General features: G+C 29.7%; 2 protein-coding genes across 4 annotated transcripts; both read left to right on the forward strand.

The window, feature by feature from the left end:
• Positions 8,181 to 12,295, forward strand: LOC109326149 (auxin response factor 17-like). Of its 2 annotated transcripts, XM_019558825.1 has the most exons (3): positions 8,181 to 9,538; positions 10,811 to 11,526; positions 12,004 to 12,295. In XM_019558825.1, the coding sequence occupies exons 1-2, from the start codon at positions 8,363 to 8,365 to the stop codon at positions 11,498 to 11,500; spliced, it is 1,866 nt and encodes a 621-aa protein (XP_019414370.1). In that variant the 5' UTR covers positions 8,181 to 8,362; the 3' UTR covers positions 11,501 to 11,526; positions 12,004 to 12,295. The 2 variants fall into 2 exon arrangements, with proteins under 2 accessions (XP_019414370.1, XP_019414371.1); XM_019558826.1 differs by lacking the exon at positions 12,004 to 12,295 and having other exon boundaries at positions 10,811 to 11,642.
• On the forward strand, positions 16,668 to 20,503 carry LOC109326973 (protein GrpE). 2 transcript variants are annotated; one of them, XM_019559928.1, is made up of 4 exons: positions 16,668 to 16,975; positions 17,651 to 18,163; positions 19,187 to 19,395; positions 20,397 to 20,503. In XM_019559928.1, coding segments are annotated over exons 1-4 (954 nt in total). In that variant the 5' UTR covers positions 16,668 to 16,744; the 3' UTR covers positions 20,398 to 20,503. The 2 variants fall into 2 exon arrangements, with proteins under 2 accessions (XP_019415473.1, XP_019415472.1); XM_019559927.1 differs by lacking the exon at positions 20,397 to 20,503 and having other exon boundaries at positions 19,187 to 19,710.

Here is a 20,737-nt window from a genome sequence, read left to right on the forward strand (position 1 = left end):
TTATAATTTAAGGATAGATATGACAGTTTTATTATTATTTTTAATGAAAGTGAATTCTATTAAGCTATTCCTAAAATGATGTTACCATATATATGTTTGAAGTGTGTGTAAACATAAAATGATCATTTTTTGGTATAATTATTACTGCACATATTGTTTGAGTGGAAGGATTTGGCTTAAGCATGTAATATTGGCTTTGAAACCTAACTTCGTGTCAATGTTAAAAATAAAAAAGTGGTTGAAATAAAAAAAAATGTTGTTCGAAAATGTAATTATAATAAATTGGAATTAGAATGCATAATCGTATTTATAAATTCAATTCCTTAAAGTGCATAATCGTATTTATAAATTCAATTCCTTAGAGTGCATAATCTTATTTATAATTCAATTCCCTATGATGAGAATAATAATATTGAAAGTAAATAAATACATGACGTATTTATGTTTTTCGATCTTACTAGTTTTGAAAAATCTGAAATGGTTCTAGAAATTTTTAACTATAAGTCAAATTAGTATTGTAAAACATGTTGAAATGACTAATTTGACTTACAATTGAAATTTTTTGGGACTATTTTAAATTTTTCGATTTTTGAAGGATCAGATTGGTAAAGTCAAAAAATATGAAAGACTGAAATATGTATTTACTCTAATATTAAAATTAATTATAAATATATGATGATGGTGATTATGATTATCATGGTACAATGATAGTAATTACGATAAAAATTATAAAAGTAAGGTGATGATAAAAGCGCAATAGTGATAAGGGCGATGGTTTTTACTTGGGACCAAAGTTGCTCTTTGAAATTATGATTTTGATTCCAAAGGGACATACAAAAATTAAAATTACAATACAAAATTTCAATTTCATATGCTTAATTTTATGTGCCCAATAGGAACTTGGTCTATATTTGGGAGTAGATTTTTCATTCCATTATTACGTTCCACATTCTCCGCCCTAAATAAAGGAAAAATAATTTTGGGTTTAGAAGGAAAAGTTACATTCTATTCATTAATGAAACAACTTCTCCATTCCATTTTTCCCCTTTTCTACTACATAGCATTAAGATAATAAATTTTCTATGATAATTAAGGTATCCCACCATATTAATTAGAAAGTAATTCATTTGGGGTACAATTTGTTTATTCCTATAAGTGTTGTTTTCAAATATTGAACTCAATCCTTTGAGCCTTATATGAATACTTGGATATCTACATAAAACATTTAGGGTAATGGTTAAAGAAAAAACAAAGTTTGTATTGGGAAATAATGTATTTGATGAAGTAAAATACATTTTTAATACAAATATATATTTTTATGCTACTCAACCATTAGAGATGAATATCATTATTTGTTCGTGTCATTTGCAATATTATCATTAGTCTCTTGATACAAATAATTATGGAATGTTTTGTCAACATGCATATACAACAATTGAATGGTTAGTTAACTTTTTTCCAATCTAGATTATAAGTGTTTTTTTTTTCACAAGAGGTAATCATTTTCAAGATGAACTATTATAGCAAGGTGGAGTTATACCTTTTAGCAAAAGTTTTTTTATAGATAAAACACTCGAACTTAAAATATTATTTAAGAGAAATGAAACATATATTAATTCAACTAAAGACATTGAATAATGTTTGAAGAATGTGAGACACGATGATTAAAAAAATAATAATAGGAAGGAGGTAGGTTCTTGTATTGTTCCTGCAAACAATTTGAAAGCAACGTAAGATGACATTTCTTATATTGATTCGCAGCCGTGCCCCATGTGCTGACTGGTCCACATTTGGAAAACTCTATGTCATTTTCTAAAATCGACAAGGATTTGATGTCATAAATCATATTTTAAATTATGTCTTATATAAATAAAAATATATCATGTCAATTAAAAAAATATTTTTTTTCTGTTTCTATTTTAATGTTATTGATACAAAATATGGTTTAGAATAGTAAATCATTATTCTTCTAAATTTGCAAGTTTAGCAAATTCAGAATGAAGGTAATTTAATTTTTTTGTCAAATTAGTACAATAATGTTCATCTTAAAATTAAATTTAAGTATTAAAAATTCACAAAAAAACAATGTGAGTTCACTTATTTAAAAAAAATCAAGATGTTAGAAGAATACTCGCACACATAATATTAACAAAAATATTTGCAACACATGATATTAAAAAAAATTACAATGAAGTATCCACAATAATAATTTATAGAGTTGATGTCATCATACTCATTAATGATATTGCATATTTATAAAATTTTGTTTTAAGAAAACATTATATATATATATATATATATATATATATGGGCATGTATTTCTTATTATGTAACTTTTGTTTTTGATTAATCAGTCAGAAATTTTTCCTTAATAGAAAGTTAATAAGATAAAAAAATAACAGACATATGAATATCAATGATCAACTCTATATTTTTTCATTATTTTGAAAAGTTTAAAATCTATACAATTTTATATTGTCAGCACATTATTCACCATTGATTTGTATTATTTTTGTTTGAGAATCAATAATAATTAGCATATGAATGATAAATAATTTGTTGACTGTATAAAATATTTACACTATTAATGTATATATATTAAATCTTATTTTTAAATATTAAAAATAGTATTTTAAAGAAACTTAATATCTACAAAAGAGAGAAAACTGTCAAATTTTAATTCTCCCGTTAGACTAAGTCTATGTAGAAGATTAATGTGGCGGTCATTTCATCTTTTATGCATTTAGCTTTTGCTTAATTTCTTTGAGGAATTTAATTGGTGGTCAATTTATTTATTGAGTTATGGTCATCTAATCTATTTAAGGACATAAACCGTTTTATATTTAACTAATTTATGCCCATTATTCTTAACTTAACAACTTTATTTCCATTTTATTACATAATCTTAATTAATATAAATAATTTGTTTCAATATATAAAATGACATCAAACATTTTTTCTTAAGATTGGACTATTTTTTTTGGGGTAAATAAATTGGACTAATTTTATATTTAATAGTTATGACTGATAGTGTATAGTTTCAACTAAAGAAACAAAAACAATACGATTGAAAGTTTTAATCACATTTTCAACCTTCGATAATCACATTCACTTAAAAATAATAATAGAGTATTGATCAACAAATACCCAACAAGAAATTGTAAGCACATAAAGTTAATCCGTACATATCTAATTAGTCCCTCAAAGAAATTAACCACAAACTAAAGATAAAATAGTCGAGTTTTACTCAACTTTATTAACTTTTTCAAATGTGCTTTACATCTTCATGATCATTAATTATCTTGTTGTTTACTTCTATAAGTATTATTTTGATCCTCCGTAATGTTATTTTTCTCTGGTGTGAATTTGTCAGAAAAAATGACATGAAAATGATTCATATATATTAATATGGTTGTAGTAGTGGTGTACCACACTATTGTTATGACCCAAACATGCCCGGCAAGGAAAGTACTATACAGCACACACCAACAAACGACATTCACATTTTGGCTGAGATCATTTCAATTATTCAAATTTCAAAATAGTTTATTTAAGTTTCACATAATTTATCATGTTTAGCTGAGGGTCAAAAATATACCTGGAGATTCCAAAATCATTTTTTTAAGTTTATTTATCATGTTTGATATAATTAAAATTTCATCCATTGAAATTAATTTTAAGTTCCAAAAAATATTTTCTTTGTACTATCAAGAGTATTTCTTCACCTTTTAAGTAAAGAATTAATCTCTTTCGTGATGGATGTTTGCCTCTCCCAATAAATGTCGCTCACAGAAATCGAATTTTTGGTCATCTTGGAGATCTAACATGGTCTTATACCAATAGACCAACACATTGTTGGCAGTGCCAAAAAATATTGAGAAAAATACAAAATTTCTTCATTTAAAAAAACTCAATATATTATTTTTAACTAATACTATTTATATAATATCCTAAAAAATATCAACTATATTATACTATAACATATTTTATTTACCAGTGCTAAAAAATTTAAAATTATAGTGATAAAGATTCAAATCATCTTTATTTTATTTTTCCATTTTTATTGGGAAATTTAGTTTTAGAAAATCAAAGTAGTAATAATTTTAAATAATAAATGACATCATTTGTCCTAATTGAAAAAATGTTATTCTTGAGAAGTGTCAAGAGTATATTTTGAAACTTTATCATTATTATTTTTAAGTTTATTTAACGTAGACATTTTCAAAATTCCAACGATTAAAAATGACTTCAAATTACAAACCACATTTTTAGAAAGAATTAAAAATTAATCATTTTTATTTAAAAAATCTCAATTTTATTTTTAAATACTACTGATTATTTAATATTCCGAAAAATATCAACCTACTCTATTTTCTCATATTTTATATACTATTGTGAATAATATGTTATTATTATTCATCACTTCAATATAAAATTATAAAGATGGAGATTAAAATAATCTTTGGTTTATTTACTTTTTCATGTGAAAGTAACTTTTCTGAAATTAAAATAGTAATAATTTTAAATAAAAAATAAAATTGGTATCAATTTTCCTCATTGAAATGGTGTTATACTTACGAAATGTCAAAAATATATTTTGAGACTCTAAAATATATAAATAAAATAAGTAATAGTAAAATAGAATTGATATTTTTAGGATATTATATAAATAGTAGTATTTGAAAATCAAATTGAGATTTATTTTTTAAAATGAATAACATTTTTTGTTCTTTCTTAAACATCATTCCAGAACTTAAAATTAATTTCAATGGTTGAAATTAAAAAAAAATGTCAAATATGCTAAATAGACTTGAAACAAAGTGCTTTTGCAGTCAAAACTATAATGTTGACTTCTATGACGAAATTTGATATCAATTTTAGTTTTTTTTACACTTTTAGTTTTTGGATGTTACTCTCCCTAAATATGATTTGAGTATTCATGTCTATAATTTTATATTGATGTAATAAATAATAATATATTATTAACAGTAAATAATATAGTTAATATTTTGTTTTATGAATATTATAAAAGAGTAGTATATGAAACATATATATGACATGGTAAGTCCAATCTTTGCACAATGTTGTCACTATTTTCTCTCATTGTAGGTGTTATGTCGTCGAGAAATATTCTTAAAAATACGGTTCTCCTATGTCTCACTTTTCCTTCTTTTTTTATGTGTAACTTCTCGAGAAAGGATGTCGACAATACAAATAAATAGTAAATAATACATTAATTATATATGAATCTTTATATTGATGGTGCATAAATATTATAGCTTAAAATTTGTATATTGACAGTGTAAAGTTTTACACTGTCAGCATATCATTTATTCACCATTGACTTGTAATACATTAATAATAGCTAATATATGAATAGTGAGGATTTGTTGAACTTACATTGTGATTTGTGAGTGTATACATATTAAATCATAAATATTATACTATTAATTTATCCATATGTCCAACTGTTGAATTCCTGTTATAAACTTATATTACATACATTATATAGATACAGTAAGTAAAAGTACGAAGTACAATTATGAGTATTTGATACTCTTCCTATATCTATGCGTTATTGATTTAGAATTGAACAATGAGCTTGTACTATATTATAAATTTCAACTATTACAGTGGAAATTAAAGCATCTAACATCCCACATTATGAAACGGGTTTTGAAGTATTAAAGGGTTCCATTAAATGTAAATAAATGACAAGTTTGTCTAAATCAATTATAAATTTCTAATCAACTTTTATATTGTACTTTCCTTTCAGGGTAGAAGAAAAGTTAAACATATACAATTAACCTAACACTATTAATGGACGTTGTGTTTGATAAATGTTCCCAATTAAGAAAAAAATGTATACATTGATATGGTAAGATTTTTTTACACTGTTATAATATCATATATTATTTATTTCCAATTATTATTAACTCTTACATAAAAGTAATACAAATGAATGATACAATAATATGTATTAAACTTATAGAACAATGCTATTTTCACACCTAGTATATGGTCACCAATTACCATGTATTTAGTTGATTGTTAAATGTTATATATATACACGAAACATAAAGTTAAATAGTTTGATTCTGCAATAACTATTATGAAAGTTAAATATTTGTAATAATATTATGACAATTTATAAATATTTGAATTTCTTATGTATAAATGATACAATGTATAGAAAAGTAATATTTTACACAAACATCAGCTAATATTTAGATGAATCAACACGTATTGTTATTTCTTTCTCGTATTTAACATGTTAAAATATCAATGACCATCAATGTAAGGTTAATTTTTTACTATGCACGATAGTTATTTATGATTTTCACTCGTAATAATTTTGTATTTATAAGTTGTCTTTTCCCTTACACTTCAACACCCAAATATTTGGGAAAAACATGACAATAAAAGCACTTGTCCCCACAACTTAAATCACATCATTCTCTCGGTTTGGGCACAAAAAAACTTAACTTTTGTCGGTTTGGGTTCACGATTTAGTAAAATTAAACACAAAGCGTTTTGGGGTCAAGTTTAGATTATTCTCCATGACGTTCCAACCATCCAATACCCATATTCTTTCAATATATATACTTTTCTTCCCATTAAATATGTATAGTAGGATTTATTGATTTAATCAACGATCTATTATATATGATGATATATTAATTATACTTTCAATTAACTTTTGTTTTAATTTCCCATTTCTTCAGATTTAGGGCTTCGTTATGTATAATGTTAAATTTATACATTGTACCAAATATACTCGGTTCAATATTATATAATTGGGTTATGATTGAGTCAAGCTAAATAACTTAATCTAAATATCAATTTAGAATTGAGATAAGTTGGTGACAAATTTTTTGAGTGAAGTTAACTTTATCTTATAGAGTTGTTTGTTTTGCTCATATTTATAAGATCGTTTTCAAAGCTTTGTGTATAATAAATATATTACCAAAATATTCTAATTTATTCAAATAATTTAGTGCAAAGAGAATTATTTAATTTCATTAATGAATGACAAAATTTGAAACACATGTAATGATTAACAAATTTAATGATTTTTCTACATCGAGAAAGAAAAAAGATATTATAAAAAGAACAAAAATATTCTCAAAATTAAATTAAGCACCAAATAATGGTAACCTAAGCATCAAAAAGTAAGATTAATAAGATTTATTTTTTGACACATTGCAATAGTTACCTTTTACAGTTCACATGATTAATTAACATTTTCTTTTGACCCTAATTTATCTATGCAAAAATTTATCACAATGACTATATCATCTATTTATACTATTTTTCTTCAAAATTAATTATAATTAAACATAAATGACATATAATATAATGATATTGCATAAAACTTAATTATGAGTGTATCCTAATTTTTTCCGACTCCATTTTTTATAGATCAATATTTGTTGTACTATAAGAGTATGTCACTTTATGTAACACTTTCTCTGATCAATTGAAAAATATGTATTTAAGTTAAAAATTTAATAATAAATTATTTTTATGACCAATCAATAAAAGTGTCATATCGTTTGGGACAAAAGATATGCTCTCATCTTTTATGTGAGTAATGTATATCGTGGTATGTGGAGAAATTATCTCAAGAAACTCACTCAGTGACTTAAGCTTACCATTTTTATTTATTTAAGTTTCAGATAAGGAGGGATCCACTTAGTCCAGCAATAAGTTTAACTTTTTTTAAACTTACTCATCATCTTAGCTATAGCTATTAATTATAGGAAAATTCAATAATTTAAATTTATGAGTAAATCTAAACCATTAAATTTATCTAATGGATGGATATGATAGAGAATAAGTTTAAAAATCTAAAACTCTAAAATAAGTGGATTCCCAGTTTTTAAAAATATGATAAATGTGAATGATTGAATAAATTAAAGGAAATAACTAGCTGGAAATAACTTTTTGGTTTTGGAGTGGGAAGCGTACCGTGACGTGGCTACTGTAGAAAAGAATGTTTGTTTGTCCTTGTTATGTTTTTTGAAATAATTGTGATAAAGTGATAAAGTGATAATGATCGCAGGACACTACTAGTTGTAGGAGTCAGTTAGAAGAGAAAAAAGCTTAAAGATAGGTTACAAAATCCGTATTAATCGATTCCGTTACACTATTTGATAACGTTTATGCACTTGGGTCCATGTTTCTATTCTCTCACTCTAATCTGAACTGCTTTCAGTATTTCAAATTTCAACCAGACACAGCAAACTTTCTCGCACTACTACTTATTATCATGTTTGAACTTTGAACCCTAAATCAAACCCTCACTCTCTTCATTACAATTCTCTCTCTATTCCTTTCTCTCGATCTCGTTTCATTCATCATGCGGTGTCCACCGCCGTCGACTCCTCCTCCTCCGCCGTTGCCTCCCTCGCAACCTTCGCCTATGGACGTCAAAATTTGGCGTGCTTGTGCCGGAGCTTCCGTTCAAATTCCCGTTGTCAATTCTAGGGTTTACTATTTCCCTCAAGGTCATATTGATCAAGCTTCATCAATTCCTGAGGGATTATCTCGTAATGTCTATTCCAATCCCTGCATTCTTTGTCGCATTGTTGATGTTCAATTTCTCGCTGATCATAACACTGATGAGGTTTTCGTTAAACTCATTCTTCACCCTATCAACCGTAACTCTGATTTTCAGAATTATCTCTCTTCTTCTCCTCCTCCTCCACCGGCTATAGCCGGTGGTGGTGATAGTAGAAGTGTTAGTAATAATAGTAGTTCCGGTGACGGTGATGAAAATGCTGTTGTTTCGTTTGCTAAGATTTTGACGCCGTCTGATGCTAACAATGGTGGTGGTTTCTCTGTTCCGAGGTTCTGTGCTGATTCGGTTTTCCCGCCGCTGAATTTCAATGAGGATCCGCCCTTTCAGACTTTGAGGATCATTGATGTGCATGGTAATGTGTGGGAGTTTCGCCACATTTACCGAGGGACGCCGCGCCGGCACTTGCTAACCACTGGCTGGAGCAAGTTCGTCAACTTCAAGAAGATTGTCGCGGGCGATTCAGTGGTTTTCGTTAAGAACTCGAAAGGGGAGGTGTTTGCTGGAGTTCGCCGCTCAAAAAGGGCTTCCACTAGGAGCTGCGGCAGAGGAGGCAATGACACTAATTGGTCCGCGATGATGCTTGCTGTTCGTGGTACAAGGAAGAGGGATGATGATGTGGAGAAGAAGCAGGAGGATACGGTTGTGAAGGAGGGGTTTTCGAGGAACGGGAAGGGGAAATTGGCGCCGGAGGAGGTTGCTGGGGCGGCGGAACTGGCAGCGCAAGGAATGCCGTTTGAGGTTGTGTATTATCCAAGTGCTGGGTGGTCAGATTTTGTGGTGAAGGCAGAGATTGTGGATGCAGCGATGAGGATAATGTGGAGCCCTGGAATGAGAGTGAAGATGGCTGTGGAGACTGAGGATTCGTCTAGGATGAGCTGGTTTCAGGGCACAGTGTCTGCTGTGTGTGTTCCTGAGAATGGGCTGTGGCAAGGTTCTCCTTGGCATAGGATTCAGGTATGTGTCATATTATGTTAAAAGTTTAGCCACACTATTGATTCTGTTTGGCTGAATAATGTATCAAAGTTGAATTGAAAGTGAGATTGAAAGTGTGACTTCAGGTGTGAAACTTGTGTATGAGGAATCACACTGAGTCTTTGTTTCAGCTATGTTAGTAAAGAAAGAATAGGGTGTATGGGATTATACGGAGTATTTCTTTAGCTGAGTTAAGAAAGAAAGAATAGGACGTTTGGGCAAAAGTGTCTTTTAATCTACCACCTAGAGCTATCTAATTTGAAGCTTTTGAAAAAATGAGATTCTAAATCAGATGTGAGTAGGGGTGCTAAAATAAAAAAAACTTATATGATGTATTGCACCGAGTCTTTTTTCTTCAGCTGGGGTAATAAAGAACGAAAGAAAGAGTAGGATGCATGAGAGTAGAGTTTTTAATCAACCACAAAGGCCTATGTCGCTAAAACTCTACATTTGCTTTAAAATGTTTTGGTATGGAGCAGGATATGTTGCTTGCTCTGTTACGGAGTCTCAATAACTTTTTGTTTTTACAAGGATATTTTTCTCCATTAGCTTCATAAGGAATATAGGTACATGTAATTTATGAAAACATAAAACTGATGCTGAAAGGATGGAACCTAGTTATTTGATCCATGTAGGTGACCATGTCTAGTGGAATGAGGCTAAGTCGACTGTCTTGTTGTGGGGTAAAAATCATACAGAACTAGATTTTCTTATCTTATAATATACATCATTGTCATTTTAATGGTATCACTATTAAAAGTATAAGCGATGTTTTAGAATTAACAATCATGATTTTGCTCATTTAGTCATTTTGATGGACATAGAGGTGCCACTAGTGGCATTATTAATATTTGATATTATTTTGCTCTGGTTGTACCACATACACAGTCTTTGTTTCTTGCAATCTTTATGAGAAGAACCATTATGTAAGTTTCTTTCTTGTTTGTATGAGTGCATCTTAATTGGCTTGCCCTATCAAAATGTTAACAAGTGTTGTTGGAATTCTCTCCCTTCATGCATATCTATCTACATAAGCACTTGAGTGAAGGAATTTCTTAGAGACATAGGTCTCCCCATTAATTTCTAATAAACGAATCTTAGTATTGCTTGTTGTTGTAACAAATCTTAGTATTATGTTATGTCAGTTATTACAAAATATTATATTCATTGAAAGATCATTTTGTTACAGAAGTTGTAGTTCTAAAAGTTATGATCTATCTCAAGTTACTGATATTTCTGATCTTAACATTGTAGGTTGCATGGGATGAACCTGAAGTCTTGCAGAATGCAAAGTTTTTCAGCCCTTGGCAGCTTGAACCTGTATCCTCCACACCTACACTTCGCACAGCATTCCCCCTAACCAAAAGGTTTAGAGCCGCTCAGGGTTCTGTGGGTTTAACTGATGGAAAGGGAGACCCTTTCTTTCCTATGACAGGATACACTAATTCAACAATGGGACAGCTTAATCAAACATTGTCGAGTTATGGTACATTTCCTGCCGGCATGCAGGGAGCCAGGCATAATCTATTTTCTACAACTGATTATTACAATTTTTTTAGTGATATGGATAATCTGCGTTTGGGTAATTCCTTTGGCAACTACACAGCGCCAAGCTTGAAAAATGTGTCAACAGAGCTAAATATTGGTAGTTCTCAATCTGACAACTTGTCACCAGATAGCCACTGTAGTTTGCATTCCTTTGGTACAGAATGTGTTGGGATCCACAACTGCAATGCAACGAAACCTGGGTCTGGTTCAATTCAGCTATTCGGTACCACCATTGAAACAAAACAGCCTGTTGAAAGCGTTTTGCATCTTACCGGTTGCACAGGAAATGATAGCTGTAACTGTCACAATGAAATTAAAGACATGGACAATCTGGAACAAGCTTTGGCTTACTCAAAAATGCTGAACAGGCTTGATGATGACAGACATTATTTGTGAAATCAAGTAAATAAGTAGCTGTACAGGTATGCTTATATCCAAGTGAATTGAATTTCTAACTAGAAATGAATCAAACAATGAAATCTGCTAGTGAAGCCTTATTCAAAAATATGTACCACATGAATGGATTGTGAAAGCTCAATATCATTTATGGCACTGTCTCTAATCTTATTTGAACATACAGCCTATTTTAACAATGGATTTGTTCTGACTAAGTGCTAGGTAAATTTGGTTCCATACACATTCTTATGAAACATTCTTATGAATTGATTGTTATCATAGATTTAGTTTTTCCCCAGTCAAGTCTCTGGTATATTTATCTGCTTCTATTCCTGACAAGTTTTGTTTGACTTCAATAATAATTCTGATGAAACCAAAGTCAAGTCTAATTGATGCTTTTACTTGGAGTACAGTAAAGTGGAAATCATAATGGGGGATTTTCATCCTACTTATTTAGGTTATGATCATCACTACATATTTAACTTTGGTTGTCTTTCATGCAGGTGCTTCAGCAGGCAGGGCTGCAGGAAGCTGATTCCCTTCTGACGTTGCAGTAATGATCTACTAATATGGTGTGCTAGTTTTCTTTTGTTATCTCATTGGAACTTGGAACAGCGAAACTAACTTGCTTATATTCTGTTAAGTGTGTGTCAATGTCTGACAAACTTTATAAGATTTCCGGACAAGTTTTATTACCTTTTTTTAGTTTTTCTGATCTTGCTTCTTGTGTGATTTGGATTTATGATTGTTCCTTGGTAGGATTAATGCATATTTTGCAGTCTTATTTGTCTTAATTTTTGACATAACCCAACGCTTTTCATTGGTTACAATTTCTGCCATGAGTTGGATTTGCTAACTGTTAAGTAGATTTTTAATAAGTTACCAGTGATTACATGCTGCATATAGTTTTTGTTAGGAAAAAATATAGATAACCAGTAATTTGTTAGCCGCATAGGGAAAGAGTTACTTATAAGGAAACAAATAACTTTTCAAACTGCTCTAGGGAAAGAGTTATAGTTATTCAACTGAGTAGTGTAGAGATTTGGTTATAGAAATGAGTTGTATTATTTGCTTATGAACTCGTTCTTCGTAAGGCAAATGAACTGGAATGCCATGACATTTAGAATAGTTATGAAATTCATTTCACTTAGTAGTGATCTCATCACTCAAATGAGCATCACATCTTTCAAATGTTTCATATGACATATTGTGAAACATATTAGTTCGTTAGCCATCGAGTAAGAGAATACCTTAATTATACCAATAAAAAAATCCGAAATTGTTTAACATATTGTTGTGTATTTTGGCCTTGCACCAAAATGAGTGTTATTGAGAGTTTGCTTAGATTCTTATATAGGCAATAAAAGCATATAATTACCAATTAATGGTGTAGCAACAATATCCTACACCACATGGATGGACTCCCTTAGATATTAATTAGTGTATTATCTAATGGCAAGTCACTTGTTGTGACCTATGTCCTATCTAAACCTAACTTGTGACTATTCTTTATATTTATATATAAAACTAGATTTGGTATCAGGCATAAGCATCACGCTTTTTACTTGCTGGCTTTATCAATGGATCAGCCAAATTTATCCTTGACCTTCATTTGTAAAGGGTATAGCTCCATCATTTAGCAACCTTTTTAAAGAGATCTAGTACAAGCGTGCACTTTAAACCAGAAAACCATACTTATAAATAAAGGCTTTATACCTGGCACATTTCTTTACAACTTGCTCTTCCAAACTCCACAATGGTCATTGCAAAGCTGACCGGACAGCATCTTTAACTTCCTCTAAACTGTTGGAAAGTAATTTATATAGCCTACCTCATTTCTTTAGGTATGGTTAAGTGCATATTGGTTTAGCCTACAATGACATATACGGAGAAACACGTTGGGAAGTAATTGTAAACGTATACATCTCACAAGTTTCTCCAAAAAGTTCTCTTTACTTCATTTGTTTCCAAAAAAAACTAACTTATATGTTATAAATAGACCCTAAAGTTATGTTTGAGAGTTATAAAGAAAACGAATGAGATAGATCAAATGGCTAGGAAGGGAAGGAGAAAAGTAGGTAAATAAGTTAAACTTCTCACTTACATAAATAAGTTAAATTTCTCACTTAGGTAAATAAGTTAAATTTCTCACTTAAAATATGAAATGTAGATGGAAGAGAGCAAACAATAATGATAATGCAAATTTTTTTTTCCTTTTAAAATGTAGTTAAAACTAAGAAATGAACAATAATATAATTATATAATTTCACTAAAAATATTTAAGTATTTTGACATTTTGTCTACATAAAAAACCTAAATTGAGGAAATTATAAATATAAAAAATTAAAAAGTATAAGGTTTCCAAAGTCATCTTTTTTCTTATCCTCTAAAATCACACTCTTAAACATAGTCTAAGTCGTGATTTACTCACATTGTTTTGGAGCAGTAAATGCAAACTAAAGTTTTGATTAAGAGTTTTGGGGGGAAATGAATAAGAGAGATAAGGGGCGGGGATGGAGAGGAAGGGAATGAGAAAAAGAAAAGAAAGTAAATCTTTCACTTATCTGGCAATATGAAATTCGATAGGAGGAGACTAAAATAATGATAAAATATTTTATTAACTATAGAAAATATACAAAAATATAATTAATAACATTTTACTAAAGTTATTTAGGTACTTTCACAGTGTTTGTTTTTTTATGGAAAAACCCCAAGTTAGGGAACCATAAAAATTAACAATGAGGGATTTAGAAGGCTCTAAAAAACTTCAAATCATTCTCTCTCTTTCCCTTGACTCCCAAATAAGAGAGACTTTTTCCAAAACAATTTTTTTCATCCCCTCCAAAAAAATACTCACAAACAAAGGGGTTAAGAGGCTACAATTTAAAACCATGCGTGTACTATTGAAATGCAATGCAGCAAATGAAGAACATGGTAAAACCACCTCTCATGCAACCTCAAAACAAGAAGAAAAAAACTTTACTTTGTAAACTAAAAATTAGAAAAATAATAAGAAGAAAAATGCATTAAGTATCATCATCATTACTCAATGATACAAATTGTTGATAATATGTAGTTATAAAATACAACAGCCACTTCATGTTAGCACTGCATATGAAGTAGCAAAAGCACATGAATAGGTTCTTTTTGGACTACTATAAGGAAGAAGAGTTTAAAAGGTAGAAGTTATTAAAGTGATTAGTAGAAGTTCTCCAACTAATGGTTCATAATATATAGGTGAAAGGAAATCCTAAAATAATTCTATCCTTCTATTCCAAACCAATCGAATACTACCACATATAATATTGTTAACTTAGAAAATAAATTTGATATTTAATTGATATATATTTATTAAAATGCTATTGGTGGTACCAATAATAAAGGAAAAGAGTGTGTAAAACAAGTAAGTAAACCTAATGAATAAAATATACTCTAACGTGCAAGCATCAACAAAAAAGAAGGAAATATTTCGCAACAATAATTCCAGTAATGAAGTTTGGAATTTATCAAACGTTCAATTGTAAAAGAAGATAAGATCAATAACAAAGTTTTAACTTTCAAATAAATATTAAATAACGATGTCTAACTTTATTTTAAGTTTAATTATTGAATAAGCATAAGATATTTTTTAAGAATAACTTATTTTGGTCCTTCAAATATAATTTGTGTATAATTTGTCACTTAAAAATTAAAAGGTTTAAAATGGTTTGATAAAATATTAAATGTGAGTCATATTAATCATTATTTTCTATTTTTAAAAATTATTAGTGAAAACTATTTTGATTTATATTTGCAATGGTTGGAAATTTATTTTGTTTGAAATTTTACTTTTTCAAATCAAAATTTACTTTTTAAACGAAATTCAGGTGGAATCTCCAGGAAAAAAATATAACCCACCAATGTTTTTTTTGTTGCATTTTAAGTGCAATTTTGATCATGAATGTTGCCATCATTTGATATTGTTTGGGGCTAAAAGAAATATATTATTTAGATGTTATTTTTAATATTAACTACCTTATAAAATTCAAATTAATGAATTTGAAAATAATTAGTAATTATTATGTATGTTGAATTAAGTTTAAAAGACAAATTTTAATTGCAATTAAATAAAGAATAAATTATCTCCTTATATAAGAAGATAAATTATATTCTTTATTTACTAAAATCATGATATGAGTTATATTTTTTAGCTTTTTATTTTTCTGTAGAAAATATTTAAATATGACATATGTGATGATTTTAATATCTCAAAGAAATAACATGAAGAAGTACTTTATTCTCTAGATAAAATAATACTATTACTTTGATGCATATAACTTTAAATTTTAACATACACATGTAACACTCATTTCAAATTAGTACACTTGAGTGTTAGTTAGGATCCTCTCCTCTGACGTTGGAGAGGCAAGTCTTACAAATTTATTAGGATAACTTGTTGAATGTGTATCTGTTATGAGGTAATTAATTTTTAAACATTTAAGAAAACTTTAAATGCTTATAAGAAACTAATGTATAAAATTTCATTGGATCATCCAATATTAAAAGTCAAAAAATCAATTCTATGACATAATGAACTGCCTAGCCCGTTTAGTTTACATCCACAAAATTCTCACAAATAGAAAACAAACATAAACTTACTCTTACTATTTTTGAACAAATTCTCATATTAGTTCCATTTTAAAATGAATTAGCAGATCTGCTAATAACATTGATAATAATTAAAAATAGTAATCATAACATATAATAAAAATAAATTGAACAAAGACGTTGAATAGAAAATAAAATAAACTTTAATACTACCAAATAACATTAGATGATAATATATATTATATCACATTTCATTCTAATTTATTTGAATTCTTTTCTTTTCTCTTACATTATACTCAAGGTAAAAATGTTAGGAATCACAATAAATAATATCAATAAGATATTAATATAATAGAGTAAAATTCTACTAAATTTCATAATAATTAAAAAATCAAGAATAATAAAAAATACTTACTCAAAAGAATAATCACCTACCCCGAAAAAACACTAGAAGAAGCAAGTGGACTAAATTTACATTCTCTATCCACAAAATATGGACTATGACTCTGATCATTGCCCATTTTCCCATTTTCTAGTTGTGAACGAAACTTGAGAGGGTTCCATCATTAATTTCTTACAACAAGTTATAAAAAAGATAAATATCCTTTAGCCTCCGTTAAAGTTCATATAATCTAACAACAAATTCAACCATTAATAATGGCTGCAATCTTCTCCAATCCATCTCTTTTGTGTTTCGTTTCTTCATTCCCTTTAATTCCCTTTCAATCTCTTAAACCTAATTTCCTCCCTTTTTCATCACCTTCAACTACCACCATATTAGGGTTTTCATCTCCTTCCAAATCTTCTTTTTCTTCACTTTCTGTTATTAATCCAAGACCCCTTTTCAACTCTTGTCTCGCTTCCCATTCGCACGATTCATTTCCAATTGTAAGATTTCATTTTTCTCACTTAATTACATCTATAAGTGATATATCTTGATTAACAATAACATACTTATGCCAAAATGTTGTGCTTTGTAGAATGTCAGCATTTAATATTAGCTGAAAGTTAAGATTTTTTTTTTGCTTGTTTTATGATATGCTTTAAAGTTGTACCAAGTTGTGTTTTTTCAAGTAGAGATGAAGATTTTGATTGAAATGAAGATGTGGGGTGTGATGCTTTATTCTATCTTGTTTGAACATGCATCTACCAAATGCTATATAAATATGTATGTACACTGGGTATTATCTTGGATTCTCACTAGTTTGTTTGTAACCATGAGACAGTTCTACTTTCCTTGCTACCATGTCAAAATAGTGTAATAGTAATGCTCAAATTGGTCCTTAATACTTGTTTTTGTCTTTCCTTTTTGCACCGGCGTGATATTGATATCGTAATTTCATTACTGAACTAAGCCCAAGATATACAGTTTGCTTTTTCATACAGATTACATATTTTTACACTTCTAGTTTTTCCTCATGGACACTGTTATAATCTGCATGTTTTAATATTACTAATTCTCATGATGTTTGTATTATTTTAAGACGCAATAGGTTGCTTTTGTTTTGGCGGTTGTACCTGTTCTAAATCCCTAGCTGAATCCTCTCTTACTCTTTTCTGTAGACAAATGATGAAACGGAGGACACACAGAATGATGTAGGAGGGACAAATGATGTTGAAGATAAAAAACAAATACCCAGTTTGACAGCCCTCATTGAAGCATACAAGGAAGCCATTCTTAACGGAGATGAAAAAGCTATATCTTCGATTGAAGTGAGAATACAGTCAACAGAAAATAAAAGAAGTGAACTGATTCAAAAAGTATCAACTCTGTCAGCAGAGAAAGTTGCTTCTAAGGAGAAATTACTTCGCTTACAGGCAGACTTTGATAATTTTAGGAAAAGATTCGAGAAAGAAAGACTCAACATCCAGTCCAATGCCCAAGAAAAAATCATCGAAAAACTTTTGTTGATGGTGGACAATTTTGAGAGATCCAAACAACAAATTAAAGCAGCAACAGAGAAAGAGAAGAAGATTGATGTCAGCTATCAAGGTATTTACAAGCAATTTGTAGAAATTCTGAGAAGCAATCATGTTTCCGTGGTACCAACCGTGGGCAAGCCTTTTAATCCTTTGGTAAGTAAAATTCTAAAATACCTGTGAGATGATGTTATATAAGAAAAACTTTCCCATTTATTTTTTGATTGGCATTCGAAACAATTTTTATACAAAGAGGGGATGCATCAGCCTTCATATTTACTGTGTTCAATAACATAAAATCATTCTCCCACCCACCAACAAACAGTAAAAGGAAGGACATGGATTTTACATCAAGGAATACAAGAATATAGTCTCTTATTGAATTTTTGCTTGAAAAGTGTGTTCCTTGTTTTTTGTTTATCAGCAAGCTAAAGATCAAATTAATATCAGTGTGTTGCCATAAAATTTGTGAGCAATGCTTTGCTTGTTAGGTTAGTTTTTGATATACAAATTGTTTTTTAAGTGATCTGCTCAAGCATTGCCATCTTTAGGTTTAAATTTAGCAATTAGCATGGTGATTATGCATGTATTCTTATGGTATGGTAGACAGAGTACATGGAGTATAAGTTTAGCAATAGGTAAACGAACCCTACTATCCAGGTAAAAATTGGAGATCATACCATATCACAAGTCACTAGATTTGAGTATCTTGAGTCAATCATGTAACATGGTAGGGAAATTAAGGGAGATGTAAACCATAGGATTCAAGCGGGGTGGATGAAAAGGCAAAGTGCTTTAGGTGTCATATATGATAGAAAGGTGCCACTTAAGCTTAAGAGAAAATTTTACCGCACAACTATAAGACTTGTAGTGTTATATGAAGCTGAATGTTGAGTATTAAAACTTCAACAAGAGAATAAACTCAATATAGCAAAGATGAGAATATTGCATTACATGAGTGGACGAACTAAACAAGATAGGATTAGAAATGAGTGCATTAGGGAGAAAGTTCTGTAACTCTTATTCTAGAAAAAATGGTAGAATTGCACCTTAGGTGGTTTGGGTAGGTGCAAAGGAAACCATTAGAAGCTTCGATAAGTAGAGTAGATCAAAGGGAGGTTAGTCCAATTCTAAAAAAAGTTGTCTTATTTATTTATTTTTGGATTACTTTTGTTGTAGCTGCATGAAGCCATTGGGCGTGAGGAGTCCCAAGACTTCAAGGAAGGGATTATAATTAAAGAATCTCGACGTGGTTTCTTGCTCAGAGATCGGGTTCTAAGGCCAGCACTTGTCAAAGTTTCCTCAGGGCCTGGCAATAAGAGATCTATAGTGGCTTCGGACAAGTCCGAGGAGCAGCCTTCAACAGCTGTTGGAATTGATGAAAGATAGTCAGTCTCTTGAACTTTCTCACTCACTTATTCTTATTAGTTCCTCCTGTGATATCTTGTCATTGGTCAATTTGAAATGCTTCTGGTGTTCAATATTTATGTATCTTGGCATAAGGCGGGTGTAAGCCCTTGTAGTAAGAACCTCACAAGTTTTAATTTGTGTCGAACTACTACAATTTTTGTTTCATCATTTGGAAAAAGGAAATCATTTTAGCCATGATGAAATTGTGAGTTTATTGTACAACTCATTTTTCCCAGAACCAGAAATGGTTCTAAAACCTGTTTGGTCAAATATGTTATAGACTGGTGCTATCATGGCATAGTGTTTATCATTAATGAAACCATGAGGCAACACTGACCAAATTTACATAGTTTATGGTTGCAAATAGAACTCAAATCACTATGCCACATTCATACATGTTACTAAGCAATTATCTGCATATTACTATGACTTTGTAGAAATTATCAAGGGTTACATTCTCGATCCACAATTTTCGTGGCTACCCCTTTGTTTATGAAAAAGCTTAAGTAATTACACTTCACTGCTATAACAGGAAATACATAAAGAAAAGTGTTACTATTAGTATTCACTGCTCATCTTGACATGTTATCAGAAATGTGCTCACACTATTTTGTAGTCATCACTGGATATGTATTTCCCTGTTTGTTACTGTTTATGGAGCCTAATTCATGGGTTATATATAAGCTTATAGCAATAGGAATTAAATTATGAGAATACAACAAATGCTATGCTACCAAAGTTTATGTACTGTTGTGACTAAAACAAACCATGTTACTTTTAATGCGGGTGGTGCTGGTTCAGCATAAAGCAACCATTGCTTTATTGGTGGGTGGCTCTGCATTGCACCATTACTACCCTTCTGCCATCTTGCATGCTGGATTATAGACAATATATTACTCATGTTTTTTGTCTGCATGTTTGCACTTTGAGCATTATTTTATTGTTTGTTACTAAATCATTACTTATATGGAACCCTTATGAGGAGGCATGGCTTGAAATTCCGGCAAGGGACAAAAAGCATGAGATACGGTTAGAAATGAGAAAATGACAGATGAAATTGGTGATATATTAAACATCCCAAAAACCCAAAAAAAAGGTAAGTTGAAGAATTTTGAAACACAACAAAACTTCTGAGAGTAAGAGAGAGATTTGGTGAGAGGTTGAACTTTGTCATCTACAAATTCTTGTTACTTTATAAATGAAAAAATAGATGTATTTAATAAATAACATTCAATATCTTATCTTGAAGGAGTAAATGAAACTTGAAAGAAGTTGGAATATAATTTAACTTTTTTGGAAGAAAATTTCATAATCATTTCC

The sequence above is a fragment of the Lupinus angustifolius genome, chromosome LG14 (assembly GCF_001865875.1).
Source record: "Lupinus angustifolius cultivar Tanjil chromosome LG14, LupAngTanjil_v1.0, whole genome shotgun sequence".
In the NCBI taxonomy this organism is placed as follows: Eukaryota; Viridiplantae; Streptophyta; class Magnoliopsida; order Fabales; family Fabaceae; genus Lupinus; species Lupinus angustifolius.